The sequence below is a fragment of the Atractosteus spatula genome, chromosome 12 (genome assembly GCF_055471065.1).
Source record: "Atractosteus spatula isolate fAtrSpa1 chromosome 12, fAtrSpa1.hap1, whole genome shotgun sequence".
NCBI classification, from domain to species: Eukaryota; Metazoa; Chordata; class Actinopteri; order Semionotiformes; family Lepisosteidae; genus Atractosteus; species Atractosteus spatula.
The window spans coordinates 43,366,398-43,389,741 of NC_142717.1; the positions used below are offsets into that span (position 1 = coordinate 43,366,398).

A 23,344-nucleotide genomic window follows, 5' to 3' on the forward strand; every position below is an offset into this window, starting at 1 on the left:
TTCTCTCAATGTAATCAGGGAATGCAGTTTTCCCAAGAATGCTTTATCATGAATTAGGGCAGGAATTAATTCATACTGTTACGTCGTGCTAGAGGTGAATACATTTCCTCTCCTTCCTGGTGCTCCTTAGCCACAACTGTTAACATAACATGTAAGCCTAATTCCATTTTGGATCACAATTGTTGATGCTGTGGTCACATTATTAGGTACACAGTCAGGGTGTCAGCTTTAGAGGAAGAGCACAGTGGGTGTTCTGTGCCAGCACAAGGCACTACAGCCGAGAACAAGAGATTTTTGTTCTTCCTGTTCCCTGTGGACAAACAATCCAGACATTAGTTCATGAATCAGGTGTGCAATTGGCCCACAGTTTGACAACATAGGAAACCTGGGCCCCACACTTCTGAGTGGGAAAAGAGAACGGATATTCACAGCGCACAACTTCTGCGTGTCGCCAGTTGTCACGGTTGTCTCCCTCCTCCCTCGTTGTTTCCTGGTTATTAATTAAACCCAGTGCTCCAGGAGCTCAGGACTCTGCACTGGAAGACGGACCTGCCTGGAAGCCTGCCCACCAGCAGGTCCAGGAAAGGCCTGACAGCATAGGCTTTGCCACAGCGTCCCAACCAGCTGAGTCTGGGGCTCGGAGCGCCTGGCCTCGTCATCCTGTTTTTAATCTCCTGGTTCCTGTTCCTATCCTGGTTTTAACCTTGCTCTTTGGACGGATCTCCTGGTAGCTGGACCCTGGACTGCGCCCTAGTTTCCCACTTTGGACTTCCCTTTTTGGACTCGTTCTCCAGTGCTCCCCCCCATGCACCCGGATCGCCGTTGGCACCACCCCTGTTCGCCATCCCTTCCTTTCCTCACCGCGTTTTCCCTGTAGCCCGTACTCCAGTCACTTCCGGATTATACCGTCTGCACAGGGTCCTAAACTACGCACTTCACAAGAGTCAGGACTGGTTACCTTTTCTCCAGGCAGGCCTTCTCCTGGAGGGCCCCTGGGGCCTGGTGATCCCTGGAACCCCGGTTCACCCTGCAACCAGTTCAATGGGCGCAACATTAAAAACGACCACATGGACAAAGAAAACACAGTTGTCTGGTCATGTGAAAATGACTTCTTCCTGAAAATCTTCAAAGCCTATAAGTATATTCCTTACCCAAGAAAACTCATCTGTTCTTGTAAGATACCAGCCCACCTTTGTTTGCGCTTCTGTGTTGGTGTTAGTTAAAAATAAACATGGCATTTTCCAGCTGTTTACAACCTCAAGTTTGTTTTTAAAACATAAATTTGCCAGCTTAAATATATTTTTAATTTATTTTGCTATTTGAGTATATATACTGTATATACTATTTTCTGGCGAAACTGCACATGTCCGTGTAAATGAAAAGAAAAAATCAGACCGTGGTCAGAACCGCAATGCCGGAGTTGCCCGTGCCTGAAATTAATTCGACGTTCCTCACTGGGGAAGGAAATAATCCAAATAATCCAAATTTTCCGCTGTTGTAATTTTATCTTTAAAACGAAAAACAGGGACGACAGCAGCTAGCATGCCCTGACATGTCATCATTTCTACATCACTTCCTAACACCTATGAACCCCACAGCGAGCCTCTCTTTCTTACGCGCTCCTCGTTAGTATAATGGTGAGTATCCCCGCCTGTCACGCGGGAGACCGGGGTTCGATTCCCCGACGGGGAGGCAGGTAGCTTTTCATCAATTTCCCTACGGGATTAATAAAGTATTATCTATCTATCTTCTTCCTCCCAGTCTTCCTGCACCCTTCCTCCCCCCCATCACCACCAGCACGGCTCCCCCTTGACTCGCTCTTCACTCTGCCCTGACTTCCCTGTCCCCGAGCCAGGGGCTTAGCCCTCAGCCAAGTGTGTGAAGCCTCATCTTCCAAAGCCTCACACCCAGGAAAGATACTTGGGTGTTGTTCTTCCTGGCACAGTGGTCACTCCATGGTAAATGAGGACTACACTGAGGACTACACGATCACTGCAGCTGACCACAGCCATAGCAGAGTGGGCGTGCAGCTGATGACACTGTCCAGTACCTTGGGGCCTTGAATGCCCTCTCCAGGTATACCCTGAAGACCGGGGAGACCAGGCTGGCCAACAGAGCCCTGTATTGAGACACAAACAACAACAAGAAGAGCCAGTCAATACACTAGTGAAGTGCTGCGCACACCTGGGCAACATGCGGCAGCTCTTCTGTGTCAGCAACCCCACTACCTCGCAGATGAGGTGGAGAACGTCACTGACGTAAGCCCCGAGTGGAATGTAACTAGGACATCGAGTTTAACACACCTTCTCTTACAAGCAGAGTTGCGGCATCTTTCAGGACCTCAGTTTAGCATCTCATACTGGCTCTTCCAACCACACCGTATCCCCATTCACATCACACTGCTTTAATGGTTCAACAAAACCATCTGCTGCAGAAGCTTGGTTTCCTTCAGAGATCTTCCATCCCACCATTTCTGCCAATACCAAGCTTGCATGGTATTCAAGGCAATGACTTGAAGCTGGTTTGCATAACTTTTCAATGTCAACTCCAGGCTCCAAGTCGGCAATGCCCTTTCACGATTCCTATTGCACTCTTTTTCTCAGTCGGTGCTGGGTGACATACAGTATCTATTATGTGTATTGTCCAGTGTAAAGAAGCAACACTACAATTTTCATTATGGAGGAAGATTTCAAACCTTTGGTCCTATTTGTCCAATTCCTGGTGGTCCAGATGGTCCTGGAAGACCTGGAGAGCCACGGTCACCCTGAAACAACAGAAGGATTTTCAGAACTCAACAACGTAAGAAGCCATTGACTGACTGGTGCAAGAAACTCGTCCAGCTGCTTTTTGAAGGATCATAGAGTACTAGCCCAAGACTCTTAAATTCACCCAACAGTGCAACGATGATAGATGCTGTTGGATCACTCTTAGTTTTAGTTTTAACTTCATTTACAGTATACATTCTCTGTACTGACTTTTGTGGAGAAAGAAAAGGAATGAAGGAATGCAATTGAAAAGTGTACCTTGGCTCCTGGCAATCCTTTTCCTTCTGGGCCTATTTCTCCTGGAGTTCCTGGTGGCCCTCGGGGACCCTGTATACAATGACAGGAAATTCCAAAATGCTTCCCGACATCACAGCCTGCCTTGCTCTTCCTGTGAGCCAAGTGCCTGCTCAGAGCTTATACAAACATTCTTCCTTATGAAGTAAAACGGTCTTTTTCAATGACATTTGAGCCTTTTCTAAAGTAACAACAAAAATAATGGTTACCATACTCCCTGCTATCTATCAGTGATCAGGAGACTAATAAAGTCATATTTTATCTTTAAATAGTTGTGTTCTTCTACAGTTCTTCTGATATTGCCCTGGAAGTTCAAGGTGGGAGTGTGGGGTGATGGTTTGTGTGTGTTGTTAAGAATAAGGGGCAAGGGGTTACCAGGCTTAGTTCCAGTTCCATTTCCTAATTTCTGTGTTGATGTGTTAAAAAAAATCTAAATAAAATGGCATCTTCCAGCCGTTTATAACCGTGAGTATTATGTTTGCTGCTTATTGCATGCGATTTTCCAAGAATCTGCCTAAGTCCCTTGAGAAATTATTCTGAATGCCGCCTGTATCTTCCTGGGAGAACTTAATACAAAAAGTCCATTCTGAGAGGGGGAGAAAGATAGCCTCTTTGGACTTATATAGATCTTTTCACCCCGAAGGATCCCGAAAGGCTTTAAGTTATGGAGGGAACCAGCTATGGGTGATGTATAAAAGCCCTTCTGCACCAGCAGTCCCACCACACAGCAGAGCTGGTGGAGAAGAGAGGAATCAGTGACATTAAGTGACACGGGTTTGTTTAAAACGTCTGATTTACCTTTGATCATGAACTCAATGTTGTTGTGAAAAGGTGCCAAATTAACGACTGCTGCTATCTATATTAGTTCTCATGACAATGATAATCCGAAATGTACTGTATGTTTTCTAATGATCACCTGAAACCAACATTTACTTTTTATTGTTTGCTATCACACATTGTTTGCTTTATACAACAGACTTATCATTAAGTGCAGTCCAGAGCTCTATTGTCAAAAGAAGTATTAAGAACCTTCACTAAGACAAATTAGTGACAGAAAGGTGTAGATATATGAAGCATATATTGTCTTTTGTAGATCAGGGACAAAATTCTATACATCAACTTCACTGAACACCAAGCTCCACACTAACATACAGTATAGGAATGGGAAACGAACAAGGTATCTTTTAAACGTGAAACAGGAAATGTGACAGAACATGGAGAACACGATACCAGAAGCCCAGGAAAGCCTTCCCCTTTAGGTCCAGGTGAGCCCGTTGGTCCAGGCAGACCTCTTTCACCCTAAAAATTGGTGAAACCAACAAGTTTAAAAGCACATACAAGATGAAGGAACGCTATGCAAAGCAGCCAGAACAAATTGAATGTCTATTGGCCCATCCATCTCGGATATCTAATTAACTCACTTTTCCCTGGCTTTGGGTGTCATAAACATACCAACGGCGTTTTAAACTCATTTTCCCTAATTGTATGCATTTAAAAATCAATCAGCCTTGCAGTCCCCAGAGGGAAAAGACACATTCTGTTTCAGCAATTAGCAGACCTGCAAGGCTTACCTTGGGCCCAGTGATCCCAATTCCAGTCTCTCCTACAGGTCCAGCTGGCCCCACAGGACCAGGATCGCCCTACGGATAAAGACAATTAAAATACTGTCTCACATCACAAATGATGAACTGCCCGCTTTCATTGGCTCTGTGGCTCATGATCTGCGCCTGTGGCCGGAAGGTTGCCGGTTCATATCCCGTGGCTGGCAGAGGAATCCTGCTCTGTTGGGCCCCTGAGCAAGACCCTTAACCCCAACTGCTCCAGGGGTGCTATATAAATGGTTGACCCTGCACTCTGACCCCAAGCTTCTCTCCCTGTCTGTGTGTCTCATGGAGAGCAAGCTGGGGTGTGTGAAAAGAGAAATTCCTAATACAAGAAATTGTATAGGGCTAATAAAGTGATCTTATCTGTGAACTTCAAACTTAATATCAAACTGGAAATCTGTCACGCCTGGCAAACTGCTTTTTATTGTCTGATACACTCTGAAATCCCACTGTAATTTCAACAAAGTGCACACAACAGAAAATGACTTCTGACTGCTTCAAGAAACCCGGTTTTAAGTTATTTAAGGTGTGGTATTATGCAAGCTGGGCCCCAACGAGCTCTGTTGGTAGAGCATGAGACTCATAATCCCAGGGTAGTGGGTTCGTATCCCATGTCGGGCACCGGGTCCTCCATGTTGGAGGTTGGGCACAAGGCTGACAACCCTGCCCTGTAAAAAACTAATGTTACGGAAACAGTGACAGGATGTTGCTGCCCCTACATGCTAGAAGACAACAGGCAAATATCCATCCATTATGCAAGTCCAAAGGACTGTCAAAAAAATAATCCCTTAATTAAAAAATTAAATGCTAAAATGTTTTTCACGTACGCATTAGTTCACACACAGTTGTCTTTGATTCTTCATGTAGTATGACAGGGAAAAATGTACCTTAGGTCCAGGAATTCCTCGGCCAGGTGGACCAGGCATTCCAATTTGTCCAATACTTCCTGGTTCTCCCTAAAAAGACATCAACAATCCAGGGTTAAATAAACTGCCAGGGATTAACAGCTCCAGCCCCGGCCAGACCACAGGACCTGGAGGTTAAGAAAAATCAAGTGTTTTTTCTAAAAGAATATCCTAATGTCCTGCAAACATTAGTACTGAAATTTAAGTAACACAAATAATCTTTAACTTTACATACATTCAGAAAGCAGGGCCACACAATTGTCTTTTATTTTGTCAAAACAAATAGTACGATGGACAGCATGCTCAGGGTGACATGTCTCCCAGTGTGTAAGAAGAGAATTTTACAGTGGTGTTAGTTTCTAGGCTGTCTGGTAGTGCTGAAGTCTCCTGTGGCAGGAAGCTGGCCTTCTGGATGAGCAGGTTTCACGGCTGTGGCTTGAGAGACAACAAGCGAGTCCTGGCTAGGTGATTGTTTCACTTTCCCTTCAGCTGCATTCTTCAGAAACGTGGGCCCTGTCAGCACTTCATTTCACTGTGGGTTCCCAGACAGCACTAGTTCTTTAGAAAAAATGAGGCCTTCTGATAGTCAGAAACCCAAGGATCTGATACTTTTAGAAAACAGTGCAGAAACTCATCCAACGTGTTGTATTGACTTGCCTTAGGCCCTGTAGGTCCCTGCTGCCCCTGAGCTCCAGGAAGTCCTCGCACACCTCTGTCCCCCTTGTCTCCCTAAGGGATCCAGAATAAAACTCCTGATTTGTATTAGACACAGAGAGCGCTATCCAGCTCCACTACGCAAACAGCAGTCCTGTTCTGGTTCAGCATCACTGTTTCTGAACCACTTTTGCACAGCATAATAGGAAAGCACAATTGATAAACAATTACCCTATTACACTGTACTAGAACTTTGCCCAAACAGTTTTTAATATTTAGTTCCTGTTTTCTTCTTCCTACTTGCCTTTAAAATGTGCACGTCCGACTATTCTCTATTCTTTTTCCAGGTTGCTTTATTAGTTTGCTGGAAAGCAGGTGTCTTTGTTTGATACAGTATATGATTTCTCATGAATGTCGCTGTGTTGTGTTGTAGAGTAAAATAAATCCCTATTCAGAAGTTCCTCCAATATTTTTATAAGTGAAGTTATTTCAATACTATTGATTCTTCTGCATCCACGGCACACCTGATGTCATTATGGAGGGAGTGAGCCTGGGGTGTCTACTTGTTTAATACCTTTTCACCTGGAATCCCCTTTCCAGCTGCTCCGTCTGGGCCTCTTGGACCAGGTAACCCACTCTCCCCCTAAATTAATAAAGTTTTATTTTAGTACGAACATTATTGAGTAAATCAAAACGCCTGCATACGAAAGATCAGACATGAAATAGGTCTACAATCTTTTGAACAAAATTATCCATTACGTTTTCCTAAATTATTTTTAAACATTGAGTCTACTTAACTGTAACAACAGTATGACTTACATAACACCACGTCAGCTAACACAAATCCAGGTACTAGCCCAGTGCACTGTGAGCAAGACCCCTACTCTTATTAACAGTGCCATATGATCTTTCATATGCAAGCAATCAGGAGCTCAATTTAACATCACCTTGTCACCCTGCTGGTGCTGTGATTTGGAAGTTTTGGGCAAGAGGGAAGAGCGCCACCTACTGGAACACCCCAGTACTGACCAGGCCAATCTCGCTTAGCTTCTAAGATTGGAAGAGATCTGGCTACAAGGTGGTGTTGACAACCTTACGTAGTCCTTCATATTGACTGTAATTTAGATATTGAACATACTGATATTGAGCATGACTGTAATATAGAGTGAAGGGTATCCGTTGTCTGTAAATTATTTGAAACTGAGATTACTAAAGAGATACATAAGATTTACTTGCTCTTAGGGATGCAGCGAAGTTGTAGCATGCAACAGCAAAAAGCTTGGCTAATCAGTAACACTGACATTTATTTCCTGCTTTTATATTTCTTATACAAATTTTCATTGATAATTTGTACGTAAAAATCTTCCTTTTACTGCAGTGTCATCGGTGGTGTTTTCTGTACATCATATGTTTCTGACACATCCATGCAGTCTATATGTACAAACAGTGTGTGGTGTTTCACACTGCATGCCCTGAATTGAACCCAATACCTTTGGCCCTTCAATACCATCCTCCCCTGGGATGCCTGGAATGCCTGCTGCCCCAGGAGGACCAGGATCACCCTGGATTGTAGAAAGAAATCAAATTATCTCCACAATAGACTAAACAACAGTCTTCACAGTTTCAGGGCAAAAACGTCTCAATGTAAATTGTGATGTGAGCCGCATCACAGAATTCATTTGCCTACACAACTGTGATACATAGGAAAGGCAAAAGATCTGAGCGCAGAGTTCTGGGTAAAGTTTGGACACAAGGCCATGGTTCCGACTGTTAACTCAGACAAGTGGCTGGCATGTGGCCATAATTGTCATAGCTGAGAGCAGGATGTTTTTAAAAAATAGTTTTCTCGACTGAGAAAAAAAAAATGCAAACTTCAAAGTCACACCTAAGCTGGTACATGCATTTTTTTTGTCACAATATAATGCTAAGATACAGATAACATAGTTGATACCAACATGGAAATCTGTATATTAGAATTACTGATATGTAATCCAGGGAAGTCCATTGAAAGTACTGGTTTTCTTTCATCCCAAAAAGATAGAACTTCCTTACTTTAGGTCCTGGTTCACCGAAGCCCCTTTCTCCTGGAACCCCAGACTCTCCAGGAAAGCCCTGATCTCCCTGTGGAGTAAAGAGCACTTTACTGCAGCATATTGCAGTCATTACTTTAGCACATCACCTAGAAAACTATGGATGTCAAAAAAGAAAGTGGCGCCATGCAGTAACACATTCTAAAAAATACAGTAGGTTCACTACGTTCTAGTAATGAAGGCACAAGGCGCCCTCTAGTGCATTTCAGGAAGAATTAAAGAATAAAGAGGAACAGAGGAACAGCTCCAACGTTTACAAGTCAGTCGCCATTTCCAAATTTCTTGTGGGGTAGCCATGGAGACTCATTTCAGGAGGCAAAATGAGCACAGACATTTGAAAGTTTTCAATGAACAGACAAGTTACAAAACACTTATAATGAATTGCACAGCTCAATAGGAAAAAGAGCTTAGAAAAAAGGAGTTCTCAGTTGAGATTCCCATGGGATAAGAGGACATAGTAAGAGTCTGTACCTTTGGGCCCATGAACCCTATTCCAGGGGTACCTCTGGGGCCAGGGGGCCCTGCAGGACCTTGGTTACCCTGAAGGAGAAACATGTTTTAGAGAAACACCTTAAACAGCTTTCATGAATTCTGGAACAGATGTAGCACTGTGTATGTTTATTCACATTTTCCAGAACTTCACTAAATGTGCTAAATAGGTCCCATGGCCTCCTTCATTTTGCAGCTTCCCTAACCTTTTCAATATGTGTACTTTGGTGTAAGCATTACCTAATCTAGCCACATAGCAGTGTAGATGACCTGTGTAGAAAATTACAGCCTTCTTCACCCTTTAAAAGTCTTCTTAAGCAGAGCTAGTGAGTCTTCCTTGTAGGTGCAGAGATGTGTTATTTACACAGTTCAGGTATTAAACTGTCCATAGGCTGTTTGCTGATAGAAAACAGATCTACACAGGAAATGGTGAAAGCATTATGTTTAGACTCTCAAAAGGAGGGCAAGAGATTGATGAATTGAAGAGAGAAATCAGAGAAGACCCAAGGCCTTTCAATAAAATGTGTGAAGTGCAAGCACTTGAGAAGTCAAGGAATAGAAGCCTATTTTAAAATTTAAAATTTAATATTGAAAAATATTGGGATTACAAAGACCGACTGCAGTGTTTATAATCCCAAAATGTCAGTGTAACTGCATTGAATAGTTTTGCAGGAATGTATTTCCAACTGCACAGCCTGAGAAGCATTGTATTTTCCAAGTACTATATAATTCCAAATATTATTTTAATATGGTTAATATATTATTCTAAATATAACTATAGTGGCTGATTTTTCACAGTTTGAAATATTTTTCCAGAACTAAAACAGTGAATTTTTAAGAAAGCAGACTTCACCTTTTCACCTTGTATCCCCATTCCTGGAAAACCCACTGGTCCAGGTAAGCCTGGTGGTCCTATATCGCCCTGCAGACACCAAATATTACTGTTACTATCGGTGATCTTAGTTATTAGACAATACGCCCGAGGAGGGAGCTGCGTCAGGCTGCAAAGGGACAGGTAAAGGTTCATTCCTTGCTGAACGGTGAAGAATAGAAATATGTTCCTTTACCATTCACCATGGAATGAATCTTCACCCCTTCCTTATCATACAATACACCTTAATTTGTGCATGTCTCTATTCAATGTAACTAGATCGATAACGCAACTGGATTGCATTCAAGGATGTATCTGCAAAAACATTTTTTTTAGTGCTTTGTTAAGCGTAATCATTTATGAAATGAGTTAAAAATGCAGCATGAGACACATTGTGGGCAGCCACAGTAAATAAAAGGCGATGCAACAGAAGACTGCCAGGATAAGACTGCTGTAACTCTGAGTTACTGCTCCGTGGGCAGTGACACCTCACTGAGCCAACCCCAGTGCAATAGCTTGACCACGGTGCCACAACATGAAAGTGCAAACATCCCAAGGGTCAATCGTGTGTGGGCTGGGTGTTCTTATCACTTAGGGCGTGTGAATAAAAACACTAACTCCATTTCAGCTCCTGGTCACGCCAGGCTGCGCAGGGTTCTACATCTCTTCCACAACCTGTCTGAGGTGTGGTGTGGAAATGGAAGCAACCCCTGACACGAACATCCCATTACCTTCTCGCCCTTCAGGCTGGCTCCGGGCGGGCCTGGGCTGCCCCGGGGCCCCTCGTACCCCCGATCGCCCTGCAGCGGAAAGACACGGACGGTCTGGACATCTGACAGGAAACTACAGGTACCAGCAAGGTACAGAGACGCCGGGTGAATAAGAAGCAAGAGCAGTCTGTTGATGCCTTTGCCATTTGCCATTGATGAGAAGCTACTGCAAAGGTATCCCTGTTCAGTAAGAGTTTTTGATTTTGGACTCTTAAATCTACACCTCCTCGGTAACAAGATTGGTTTAAGGCCTTAACATAACCTTAAGGACATATTTTAGCAGTGGATTAACATTAATACAAAACTGCAAACTATAAGTATTATTAACCAGAAGTGCATTTTAACTTACCATAGCAACACTCAAATATATTACTTTTTTTACTTTAGGAAGCACAGAATAGTGAAACACGTTTATCCAATAACATGGAGCATGGGCTACATACTTTAAGTTAATATAATGAATGTGTCTGAGCAACAAATCAGTATAGAAAAGAACTATCAAGGCAAAAGAGAGATCTTTTTTGGAATTTTGGACAGGCTAAATAAAGACTTTTAATGATTTCACACTCTAAATTTCCTGATGTGCAAATACTTGTCAGTAAAGTAATGAGACTGCTATGTGAAATAGGGTCAATCTGGGGTTAGGGTTAAAATTTCTATCCAAGTTGGAATGAAAAGAATCCTGACAATTTCTTTAAATGGGCAAAATTAAGCAAGTTTCAATGTGTTTATGCACACAATTGGAAAATGTTAATAAAGTGTTTTGTGTAGTAGTGCATAGTCAAATACCTAATGGCACTACCCAGAAAAAGTCAGAAAATATGAATGTGAAAGAAAGTCCAAGTATCCATCAAAACTTAAATTCCACTTAGACAACAAACATGTTCACCTCATTTATAAGCATGTGGGTTCAGCGGTTCTCTAAACCTAACCCTAACTGGTAAATATGAATGAAGAAAATGGTTAGTGCTTCAGGTATACTGTACATGAATGTCAATAATTCACTCCTACAGGCCAGGAAAAAGCTTTCATTCTTGTGTCTGTTAGGTCTAATTAAAAGCAGGAGATGATTTTTTCCCTTTGAAGCTTAATTAAACAGTGTAAAGATTAGATAAAGCTAAAAAGGGACTGTTGTAGTGCAACATGGTCTCTAAAAATACCTGTAAATAGTCACAGTGACTATGATATATTAGTGACAATAGTGAATTAGGTAATTATCTGTTAATTGTGGGAGAAGTTTGAATTTCACATTTTCACTTGGGTTTAATTACACTTTTGTTTGGTATAAAAATGGTGTGCAAGGAAGTTGGGGGTTAAGGCTGTTTTGCTATTTATCAGTTTTAGGGCTGAAAAATCTGTAATCAGTAAAGCCCCATGGATGTATAGACCTGAATATTAATTAAAAGTTGTGCTTTTACATATCTACAGTGCAAAGTCCAGTCCTGTATTAAAAACTCCCTCAATTGCTTTTGTGGCCTGACGTGGGGGCGTGCCCAGTGTGGAGGCGGAGCCCTGGAGGAAGGGCGGAGCCTCGCCTGTGAGGTCACAGCTGTCCCGGCTCCTAAAGGAGGAGCCCCAGCTGCATGGCTCCTATAAAGGCACACTGGACACCCCCCCGCAGGGACGAGCTGGGCCACCCCCGGATGGGGAGTAAACAGGGTCAGTCCAGTCCAGTCCAGTCTAGTCCAGTCTAGTCCAGTCTGATCGCCTCTGTGCTAGCGGTTCTTCTTTTTCCCAGGCTGGTCCCTGTTAAATAAGGTAAGCTCAGCCTGGAGGTCGCGATACACAGCGGTTACGATACTTTTTGGATCATTTTTCACCCTTTTGTGTTATTTGTGGTCCCTGCTAACTTCACGCCGGTCCTTCTGGCCCTCAGTTAGGGGAGCTGACTGTTTCCCGGTGCTCGCCACAGCTCCTCCTTTTCCATAGATACATTGGTTCGATCGTCTCTAACAACGCCGTTAGCGTACGTACAGTACTTGCTGTTGGAGAAATATGTTTGTTTGGCCATGTTATTGGCCCAAACTCTCACCCTTCAAAGTAAATAAGAATTCAGAACAGTTTTCACATCATCTGAAGGATTATGACCCTTTCAGATTACAGTACACCCCCAGCCACCCAAACCAAGTCACTTCTCCTCATCCACCTTTCCATCATGAAATACTGCAGCTGTCCCGGGGGATTTTCTGACATACATGGTATACCATTTTTTTATTATCTACTCCTTCTTTGTCTGTGATGAGTAATCTTTTAGTTGAGCTTTACATCATTATTTTTTCCCCCAGCTTTCCGACACTGCTGTTTAATTCCCTGGTTTCCCATCGTCTGTTTTTCCCACCTGACTGGACTCCCACATGTGGGCTACAGAGAAACATACATTTCAGGTGAATCATACATGTTGGGAGGAATAACAGATGCAGGCTTATTAGGCTGTCATTTCTCATGTGTTAGAGTTAATCACATACAGTACATACCTCACCTTGTTATCACAATTGCTGCACCAACTCTGGACTCTAAAAGATCTGCACTGACGCCCCTTTAAGTTAGAATGCTTTCCTCCCGCAGAAGACCCACATCTGGAGAGATATACTGTACAGGTGTCTTACCTTCGGACCTGGGAGTCCTTCTCCGGGAGGACCTTGGTTTCCCTGTATCCCCTGGGGACCTGGAGGACCCTAATCACAAAGAAATATCAACCTCCAGCAGGCAAATCATTCATCTGCTTGATCAAATTACACATACTGTACGTCTCTTTCTATAGTCTCGTAGGAATTAAAAATGAAATATTCTACAACATGTATTGTGGAAGGCAGCTTAATATTTGGAAGCATCATAGCACAGCTTGTAGGATATTGCTCACTGTATCTCATGATGTCAATGACAATGACAATGACGTCACACCCAGGCAGTCCTGCAGTTTCTTTAGGTGTTTGAAGAGGCTCATTGAAGACAGAAAGGCTACCCAGCTTAAGGATGGTGATGTGTTGATACTGCACCCGTTTTACTTTGTCTTCCCCATAATCAGTTTGAGAAATGATCGTGTCCTGTATTGTAAGTCGCAATTCTAAAGGATTCAAATTTACACACCAATATAAATGAACCAGAACAAGCTAACAGGGGAGGGGTTCATAGTAAAGTGCATAAATTAAAATGCAGACTTACTGGCAGCCCTGGTTCTCCGATGCCAACTGGTCCAGTGGGGCCAGGTCTTCCCTGAATGCCTTTGTCTCCCTTAAAAAATGAGATGACTGTTAATGAAGAGCTATAGCATAATAACAAAATAAACAGGCAATGACGAGGCAAATCACAAAACACATTGGTGATCTGTAGACTAGGGTACAGCAGCGCAGGTATTCCCTGGACAATAATAAACATATTTTCACTTAGTTTAATATCTGAAATTGTTTAAGCATGAGTTTATTCATCTTGTCATCAACATCAGACATGATATTGTACTGACAGAGCCCCAGTACCTCTGATCCAATATATGTTCAGGAGGTTAAGTTTTCGGTGCTTGTGCCTTATGTCAAATCCAGCAGCATAATTAACCAGCTTCTTTACAAACGATTACAGGAAAACCACATGGAGACAGCAAAACTTTAATTCAAGAAGAAACACTCAGGAGGTCTGATGCAATTAGTTTCAGTTCTAGGCCAAAATGTAAACTGAAACTGGGCTTAAATACTGTTATGATCAGGTGTAGGAAAGACATATATGTGAGTATGATCCCCCAGTCTGTGTAACAGGTGGTCCATTGTGCCTATGCTCCTTTCACCATCCGATAAAGTCATCACCTTTGGGCCAGGAAACCCGATGCCAGTGTCCCCTGGAGGGCCCGAGGCACCCAACGGTCCTCGATCCCCCTGAAAGACAAGACAGGTGTGTCAGTCACAGAACGGAGTGAGGAGAACAGGTGCTTGATACAGGCCAAACCATCGAGTCTGAGATTAATCCCCTTTCATTCTGCCGCTTGTTACTTTTTATCACTGGCTTTATTACAAACACTACCTGATAATGAAAAATACTGTTCTTTCTTGACTGTTGTTAGTGCAATAAAAAGTTAACTTGACCATCCAATAAAAAAATGAGCAGGAAAAACCTAACAACTAAAACTACAAGTAACACATCACAACTAACAACAGGCAGAGGCATCGTGTTCAGGTAGGTGTCTGTGTCAGCATGAGCAGGCTGCAAAGGAACAGGTTAAGGTTTATTCCAGGCTGAAAAGCGAAGAAAAGAGACACAAAGTTTCAGCTGTAGAGCCTTCTTCATCACACCTTTCTTTTCCTTTCAGCATGGAATAAACCTTCATGTTTTCCATAGGCAACATTGTACAAGCAAAAGAAGGTGAGGACAGTGCCTATGATTTCCTGTGAAACGTGTATCACTTCTGTTCTGTCCATGTTTTTTTATCACAACACCCACAGGGAGAACCCACATCAGTTGGAACTGATGCCTAGCACCAGGTCACTCCTGTCCATGGCCTGAGGGCATAGGTTTCCTGAACAGCTGAGCCCGGGCTAACCCCTGTCTCGCCGCTACACATACTGTAGGGTCTATTTACGCTCTCCTGCCATTCCACGGTTCGTCCTTTCTGACATCCATGACACACAGTGAGTCATAGGTGCTGTTGCTGGAGCTGGCTCAGGACTGGCATTGCCCTGGAGTTGTTTGCCCAGTTGTGTACTGCAGCCTGATGAATCCTAGTCACAGTCAGAACTGAACAAGCGACACCATACTATACATCTCAAACTGAGGTGCATAACAGGCTGGACAGTGGGGTACACCCATAAAGATACCCATAAAAACTTCAGTGTTTCCTTATTTGTAGAGGGACTTTTTAAATTAAATATATAAACCACGCTTTACATAGTACCACTTGTGTTTAACTTCTCAGCAAAGCTGGAAAGAATTTAGTGCTGAAATGAGAATATATCATATTGTATGACCTTCTCAACTGTCCTATCGCAGATACACAAGTGAGCCTTCAGGAAGTCATCAAATTATAATATTTTAACTACCTCCTGTTAATGCTTTAATATAATTCTAACAAAGATGTTTTGTGATTTTTTTTTTCTGAAGAATTTTATTTCTTTAACTGGGTCTACTAACCTACAAAAAACCCATTCTTTGGGTGCCTCGTAAAGATGAAATGTGGTTTATGGCGCAAAGATCTAATAGTTGTTCATTGTTCCCCCAGACTCAATTGTGTTTGAAAATCTTCCAACTTCCCATAAATCTGTCTTCTTTTTAAAGATTTCCTTGTATGAACATTCTTATACAAGACAGACCAACCAAGATGCCAAATATGCATCCAAGTTATATCTAGCTGCACCACAGAATAAGGTCAAAAGCCACAGCAGCCACTAACACAGCAACACAACCCTGTGTGCATGATCCGTTGTAGGCAATTCCTCTTCTAAATTTCAGTACGACTGCATAAAAAAATGGGTTCTGTGTTAATACGGATTTTCTAAAAAGATAGAAGATTGTTGTTACTGAAACTACAGGCAGAGACCATTTTTTCCCTGAATGACAATGCTAGTGTATTAAACCCATTTAATAGAAACATGTCTTTGGTAGAAAATGAAACTATGTCAGTGTCCCCAGTCAACCACACTGGGTTCACCACCTCCAGATGTAGGTCTGGAGATTCTGGTACAAAGGGGAGAGTGCCACTTACTGGTTGGGAAACATCACTTACAGTCACAACCTAGTTTTACCTTAGAGGTCCCAGTGTGTCAAAAGGTGGCAATGCTTCATTTGTCAATCTTTATCTCTTAAATGGGAACATGCTATAATTCTCAGCATGTAAACCCATTGCTAGCCTAAACAGACTGTGTCATTTTTTGATGGTACTGTACTCTATGCTGTGGAAAAACTAGCAATACAAACAACTTTGCAGAATTAGTCATTCATCCATGTTAAACTTGTTCAGTTTAGTCTAATAAACATATCTATACATTATGCTCGCATCATGTACAGATATTGAAGTAATTCAGCAAACACACTTTGGGATGAAAACCCCTGCAACAGCATTAGCTGTTGATATTGGACTGCTGTGTCACGCATTAAAATAATCTGTGATGTGAGATTTTAAAGAGTTGTGCTGGAAAATCTATTGGAATCTATTCTTCTAACTCATTGTTGATTTCAACGTGAACAGATTCTGCCATTTTGATGACAACCCCTGACAATCATCATGTGATCCATCCTCATTTCTTCGAATGTCCTTACTTTGGGTCCAGGGCTTCCTTCTGGGCCAGTCTCTCCAGGAGGTCCGCTTATACCCTGTGAGGTGAGGTATGAAGGAGGAGTTCAAGGTACTGTGCAACAGCGAGTTGTGATCAAACCACACATCTAACACAGCTGGTCGAAACTGAATCACTATCACTGTTTGCTGAAAAGAAATATACTTTTCCCTTATCTCAAAAGACATCCATATAACAAGGAATGAACTGCAGCCATAAAGACTCAAAAGTGAAAAGCCAGTGCTGAACACAGCTATTCTTACCTCACATGAATAGTTTTAGGACTAAGAAAACATGTGAAACATGAGAATTTGTCCTTAATCAGTATAAAGCATGTTCTTCTCATTAATTTATTTCTCAAGCATTAATGATGTTCATTTTATTTGCACTTGATTTCTGATTCATGTGTGGTTTGCCTGTTTTTTGCTTTTGTCTAGCCCAGCACTATCCTTTTGTTTGTAAGTGAGCTTGGATTTCAGTACAGCCCAGAAATTCTGCTTGTCCAATTCCTGATACAGCCTCCTCTCTCTCTACTCTCAGCTGCCATAATGCACTAATTACTCAAGTGCATTATCTGAATTGTCTTTGTGTGCCCGCCGCAGTTCCGGTGCATTATTACAAAGATGCTAAATCTTAAATAGGGATAAGAATGTCAATGATCGGGTGCTCTTCATGATGCATTCTCACGAACCCTTGATATTATGCTCCATTCTTTGTTGCCTTTTTAGTTTTATAGCTCAGCCCTAAAGTGCAACAAGAATGAAAACCATAACAGCAATGGAAAGTAGGAATAAAGTGTTCTGGAAAAAACATTGTAGCTTCAAAATGTGGTGATAAGGTACTAGGTTCATGTTGGACCCTAAGGGAACCCCAAAAGCAAGATTTTGGTCTTTTGTAAAGCTCTTGTGATATATTTTACAAAAACAAGACACTTCGCCACTCCTTAGTGACCCCTGTTACTGTAGCTATGCATCCAGGGAAACTAGAGAGATTTCCTGGATTAGGCGTATGTCTCCCTGGGCTGAAATATTATCATTGGTTCACAGAGCACCAAGAGGGCCTGTACAGACACTGCTTGATATTCTGAGATTTCAAATAAACATCCTAAATAAAGGATGAAACCAGGTAGAAAACACAATTTACATGCAATAAATGTACGATTGATAGAAAAAATCAACTAAGTGATGATATGCATTTATTCATCTATTTACTGTACAATAGCCATTTAGTCACATACAGGGGTCTGGTGAGACAGAGCCAATTGGTTTTAACTTTTTACTATTTTAAGCCTTTTTGCGTTATTTTTTGCAACTATCTATTTTTCTCACTACTCTTTCTCATACATGTCAGGTTTCAGGTCAGTCTGGTTTTGTGAGTTAGAAGTGGTAGGATGACAAACATTATAAAGTTCATGATTCTCTTATCAGGAAACTGGAATAGACACCTTGTGCAGCACAGATTTTCAATTCTATGATACACATAAAGCAAAGCATGGGAATCGTTAAGAATTCATCGTCCGAGCATTTCAAAAAGCCATTGGTCACACGCTGCTGGTGCTTTTGGGCTTTCAGATCGTGAAGCAAAGTAGAATTAAGCACCTGTGCTTCAGCTCTAATCCTATAGCACAAAGTCTGCTTATGAAAAAATAATACATTGCAAGGTTCAATTCACAGCTTTAGATATGCAGATTAAAACTGGATTACATATAAGCCTTATTTCACATTCCATTAGTGCAGAACCCTGGCTCACTGCACAGTCTCAGAATACATCTTTTCATGTTCATTTTATTATTTCATTTACTGTATGTGATAGTTTTGACCAGTACCTTTTTTATTAAACCAAAATGTATGCCTACATTTTTAGTATACTGTATATATATATAATTTAATAGTACTGCTTTACACCTCCCACTTTTTGAAGCACATTGTTTTTTCTCAAATATTACTGCAGTACATTTGCATAGTCCTCCTAATTAATACAGTATATGAGATGTATGGTACAAATATATATGGTATGGTATGAAAAAGTAAATAAGTTATAAAATTGACAAACTGCATTTACAGTATCTGGAAAGGTAAAGGCTTAAACTAGGGCCACTTTAACTTTTAAGGATCTCAGTACCAAATAAAATATATAATATAAATATTTAATTATTACCATGCGCACATAAAAAAGGAATTCTACATTTTAACCAAGCAATTTCCATGAGAAACATGACCAAAAAATATATAATTCAGGCCTGTGCATGAATGTGAGGGTGAAGTTAAATTACTAGTATACTTCTAAGAAACAACTGAGACTTGTATTTAATTTCTAATAAAGATCCTTTATTAAACCAGTGTGGGTGTTCACATGTATGCAGTTTCCCCTCCACACAACTGAAGCTGTCCATAGGCAGACCAAAGACAAAGCCTCCATTCCTCGAATTTCACTCTTCCTTTTGCACTTCAGAGATGGATACTGCAGTATGTCAGCGGGGTCTACATTTCTTCTCCTATTCATTAACACCCAAGCCTATAGCTCCTTGTAACAGCAGACTAAAACATAACCGAGAAGCCCACACTGTATATACACTTACAGTATATCACGATGTACTCAACTCGTATGAGAATAAGTGGAGTTTTTCTGGTGATAAAACACATTTATTTTAATCAAATTGATTAATGAAACTAACTAATCTAAATGTCTTCTGCAAAACAAAAGGTGTAATACTGCAGATGTAGCTGGTGCACCGAAACTAGACATCTTTGTGACCTGCTACTGAACCCTTAAGACAGCAAACACTTTGGGTGTGCAATGCACTGTTATATATGACTTTATAATGTTGCCATTCAGTAGCTGAGATGAACCTGAGATCTTAGACAGGCGACAAGACTGTAAGCCATCTTACAACCAAGGTCACTATGCATACTGTATACTGTTAGGCTACGAAACAATATCATATGAAGGTGAAACTGTAGTTGCAATCAAAATTGCAATTTAGTAGCACACTAAATAGCTTTCCTTTAAAGTGACAGAAAGAAACAACACCACAAATGTTTTTAGAACAACGGAACAGCAATCAGATTATATAAGTGAACAGAGTACCTGCACCCCTCTGGGTCCCCTCGGTCCTGGAGGCCCCTCCATTCCCTGTGGAGTCAGTCAGATCTGCGTTACTTTCTGCTGGGGTCTCACGGCTCCTGGGTAAAACTGTGCAAAGAGCTCTTGAATGTGCTGAAACTCACCCGGTCTCCCTTCGTTCCAGGAGCCCCACATTCTCCTCTCTCACCCTGAAAAAGACAGCCAGAACATCAGGAAATCCCAGCACAGCCACCCAGGTCTGTTTCATTGAAACAGCACAGCGGGTGAATCTCCAGGACCGTGCCTAGCCGGTCGTGGGCTCGAGTCCTCATTGCAGACAGTGCTGCTGTACCTTGAGTGAGGCACTTTCCTCCAGTTTCTCCAGTCCACAAGGTGGATGAATAGGGACCCAAAATTATTCACTCTTGTATACATGCAACCCCGATAGACGTTTTGGAAAATGTATTAAAAAATAATTTAAGTACACAAAACATGTACCTTATCCCCCCTGAAGCCAGGTCTTCCCTGCAAAAACAAAGCAGATACAAAAACATTACGATCTTGGAAAGAGCAAAATGGCCATTTCAATTTGAAAGGCATGGAGTTAGCCCTTCCTCACTGGTCTCAACAGCCACATTTATTTTCTATGACAATCAAGTGATTAGTAACACCTGCCTATATGTTTTAAGTAACTTGTTTGACAACGCATTATGAAACCTAAAATAATAACCCAGGACACACTAACACCAGTGGGCACAACCCCAGTTCCCAGCTTCCACTTCATCTGTGTCGACCTGCCCTTCCAGGCAACAAGCTACAACCGTGCTTCATACGGATACAAGTCCACATACGGATGTGTTCATTTAAAAATGTTCTTTTAGATGTGCTCAACATACCTCTGGACCTTCATTTCCAGGCCTCCCATTGATACCAGGCTCACCCTAACCAAAACAGTAAAATAAGAACATACGACAGGTTATAATCAAGGAGAGCCAATCAGCTATTCTTGTCCATTTGCTAGTCAGTAGCTAATTGATCTCCGGTTCTCATCCTGCCTTTTCTTGAAAGAAGCCACTGTATTGTCTACAGGACACCGTAGCTGGGTAACTTACTCCACCCTGCCCATAATAATAAGGATAATGAAAGACATGCAAGCTGAACAGATTTTAAGGAAATGACAAGAGAACACTGAAACAGTATTGTAAAGTTGCTTTTTTTATTAAAATAAATCACAGTTTTACATTGTTAAATGTGTTGGAAGAAATCAATCATTCAAAGTGCATTTGCTACAGAGTGGCTTTACCCCTGTGTCTGTGCATTATGAGATTACTTATGAGTCATTTTTAATCAATAAGACAGGGGTCTCCTTGCTGGCCATCGAAAGCCCTCTTAGATGTTATCCTAAATCACCAGGTTTTAAAAGAGTAGGAACATTTGTAAGTTATTGATCTATTAAGCAAATAATGTATTCAATTAACAGAGCTCTGATCCTTGAGAGAAGAAGGATATTATGATTTTTAGCAGATCATAGGTAAAGATTTCCAGGTCTTTGAAATTGTAATTGATTACTTAGAGGTTGCCTATCAAACCAGCTGGACAGGAACTCTCTAGGACCAGTGTTAGAAACCCCTGCTCTAGGGCATGTCATTGCCTGCTGTCTCTTTCAGCTTCTCCCATGCTTTCAAGAATTATCCATACATTTACTCATTAAGCACTTCATATGACCCCTTGACTGTCTGGAGATAACATCGCCCTTTTAAACTCATAGGCTGCTCAACTCAACATGAGTCATGGTTTCAAAATAATTGTTGAATTCTTACAATATTAAGAGTATGGAAATTAATCAGAAAATAATCTAACATCCTCCAGATGGCATTGTGTTTGCACTGGAATGAAAGAATGCTGGACACAAGGGCTGCTATGTTATTCTATACTGTCATGTAGGAATGCGTGCTACGAACTTAAGTAACGAATTGTATTAAAAGAAGTTATCTTTAGCAAAGGGAAGCAGGAAGATGTGCGTGATTTTGAAACACTGCCAAACTTGTTAGCACAGGGAAGCATGATGGATAACAGAAAAATATTTAAGGACTGTCTAGATCTCAATTCATACTACATTTTTCAAAACAGAAAATCCGACAGTTACACTAACATTTTCATTAAGGACAAGTTTTACTAATGTGAATTATTTCACAAGAAAAACTCATTACCTTTGATCCCTTCTCACCAGGAGACCCGTCGAAGCCAGGATCGCCCTTTTTCCCCTGAAAACAGAAGAAGCAGGGAAGCCGTCTGGGGTCAGGACTGTAAGTGGAGGGTTGTGGGTTCAGATAGCAGGTGGGCCACTGATGTTGTACACTTAAACAAGGCATGTCACCCAGGCTGCTTCAGAAAAACATACTGATCTATCAATAGATCAACAGATCTATAAACATAAATTGCTTTGGGAAACAGTGTCAGTCAGACACATTAATAAAACACACTTTCATACATGTAAAATTATTAACTCGTGCCTTACAAAGAGTTCAAGCATTGTTATGTTCATTTCATTCCACCGAGCGATACAAACTTGTATTACTCTGGCAACATTTTACTCATGACAATTGTTCTGAAGATAAGTGAAGTATCTTTTCTTTTAAAATGGGCTTTAGAAGAAGCTACTAAATCTTCCATTAAGTCTTGTCGACTTCAGAGCTGCTTAGTTTTGTAAAGTACGTTCTGGTTGCATTATTATTACTCATTCTGTTTTGGATCTTTGTGTCTTTCTGACATAGCTAAAGAAGCTAAAGAATTATTTTCTTTGCAAACATGGTTATGAAAATAAACCAGTTCAGGTCTTCCGAAAAGACAGATACTGTACATACAATACCTGCAGTGTGGGGAGTTATTTGTACTGTTTTATTTTATTGCCAGTCTAAAGAGCTTTAGATTCCAGAGATCCACATGCAGTAAAAAGAGCAGGAGCGAACTGCTGAAACCAAATGCTTTCTCTTTGCTATCTTGCCAGAAACAACACAGTTCAATAAGAACAATGTTTTCACATAGGAAACCACATTCAAAAGTTAAGTTGACCTTGACAGACTTGTCCATCTGTAACACGGTCTGCATTGACCTACTTTAACACTTGAACATGTGAGTATGATGGATACCATCTGATTCGAGCTGGACTGTAATTTGTCTCTTTTGTTTATCTGTATTCTTCTGTGGAGAAATGAAAAAAGTCTCCATGGCAAATAGACTTTACCAGATTTATGCACACGAAAATCTTAGCAGACTACAATACATGTGTTTAATATTCCATGGTGTGCATGTATGTTTCATATACATGCAGTTTAAATTATAGGGTCAAATGCAAAACATACTGAAATACAATTGAGACTCAAGAGTTTTATATAAACTTCTCAAAGGAAAAATAATATATGAACTGTATTGCTGACAGGATTGTACAGTATTTCTTTACATAAAAACTGCATGTTTTGCAATCTAGACTATGTCATAAAGCATTTGCTGTGTGTCACTTTTTCATCCTATCCTGTTCTAATCTTGTCCCTAATATATCTACAGTGTTTTCTAATTTTAATTTTAATT

The 23,344-nt window shown here is 41.2% G+C and overlaps 1 protein-coding gene and 1 non-coding gene across 2 annotated transcripts in view; one reads left to right on the forward strand and one right to left on the reverse strand.

Moving 5' to 3' along the window:
• The window catches only part of LOC148823149 (uncharacterized), a 38,289-nt gene that overhangs the window by 7,905 nt on the left and 7,040 nt on the right, over positions 1 to 23,344 (reverse strand). Inside the window, exons 6-28 of the mRNA XM_088929748.1 lie at positions 21,967 to 22,020; positions 20,653 to 20,697; positions 20,255 to 20,281; positions 19,921 to 19,965; positions 19,781 to 19,825; positions 16,680 to 16,733; positions 14,237 to 14,305; positions 13,605 to 13,673; positions 13,049 to 13,117; positions 10,404 to 10,472; positions 9,655 to 9,723; positions 8,784 to 8,852; positions 8,275 to 8,343; positions 7,713 to 7,784; positions 6,797 to 6,865; positions 6,226 to 6,297; positions 5,551 to 5,619; positions 4,631 to 4,699; positions 4,290 to 4,358; positions 3,024 to 3,092; positions 2,696 to 2,764; positions 2,051 to 2,119; positions 959 to 1,027 (exon numbers count right to left, since the gene is read on the reverse strand). Coding sequence (XP_088785874.1) covers positions 959 to 1,027; positions 2,051 to 2,119; positions 2,696 to 2,764; positions 3,024 to 3,092; positions 4,290 to 4,358; positions 4,631 to 4,699; positions 5,551 to 5,619; positions 6,226 to 6,297; positions 6,797 to 6,865; positions 7,713 to 7,784; positions 8,275 to 8,343; positions 8,784 to 8,852; positions 9,655 to 9,723; positions 10,404 to 10,472; positions 13,049 to 13,117; positions 13,605 to 13,673; positions 14,237 to 14,305; positions 16,680 to 16,733; positions 19,781 to 19,825; positions 19,921 to 19,965; positions 20,255 to 20,281; positions 20,653 to 20,697; positions 21,967 to 22,020 — 1,449 coding nt within the window. The remainder of the gene's footprint in view (positions 1 to 958; positions 1,028 to 2,050; positions 2,120 to 2,695; positions 2,765 to 3,023; positions 3,093 to 4,289; positions 4,359 to 4,630; positions 4,700 to 5,550; positions 5,620 to 6,225; positions 6,298 to 6,796; positions 6,866 to 7,712; positions 7,785 to 8,274; positions 8,344 to 8,783; positions 8,853 to 9,654; positions 9,724 to 10,403; positions 10,473 to 13,048; positions 13,118 to 13,604; positions 13,674 to 14,236; positions 14,306 to 16,679; positions 16,734 to 19,780; positions 19,826 to 19,920; positions 19,966 to 20,254; positions 20,282 to 20,652; positions 20,698 to 21,966; positions 22,021 to 23,344) is intronic.
• trnad-guc (transfer RNA aspartic acid (anticodon GUC)) lies at positions 1,621 to 1,692 on the forward strand. Its single transcript has one exon. It is a non-coding gene; the product is annotated as a tRNA-Asp (tRNA).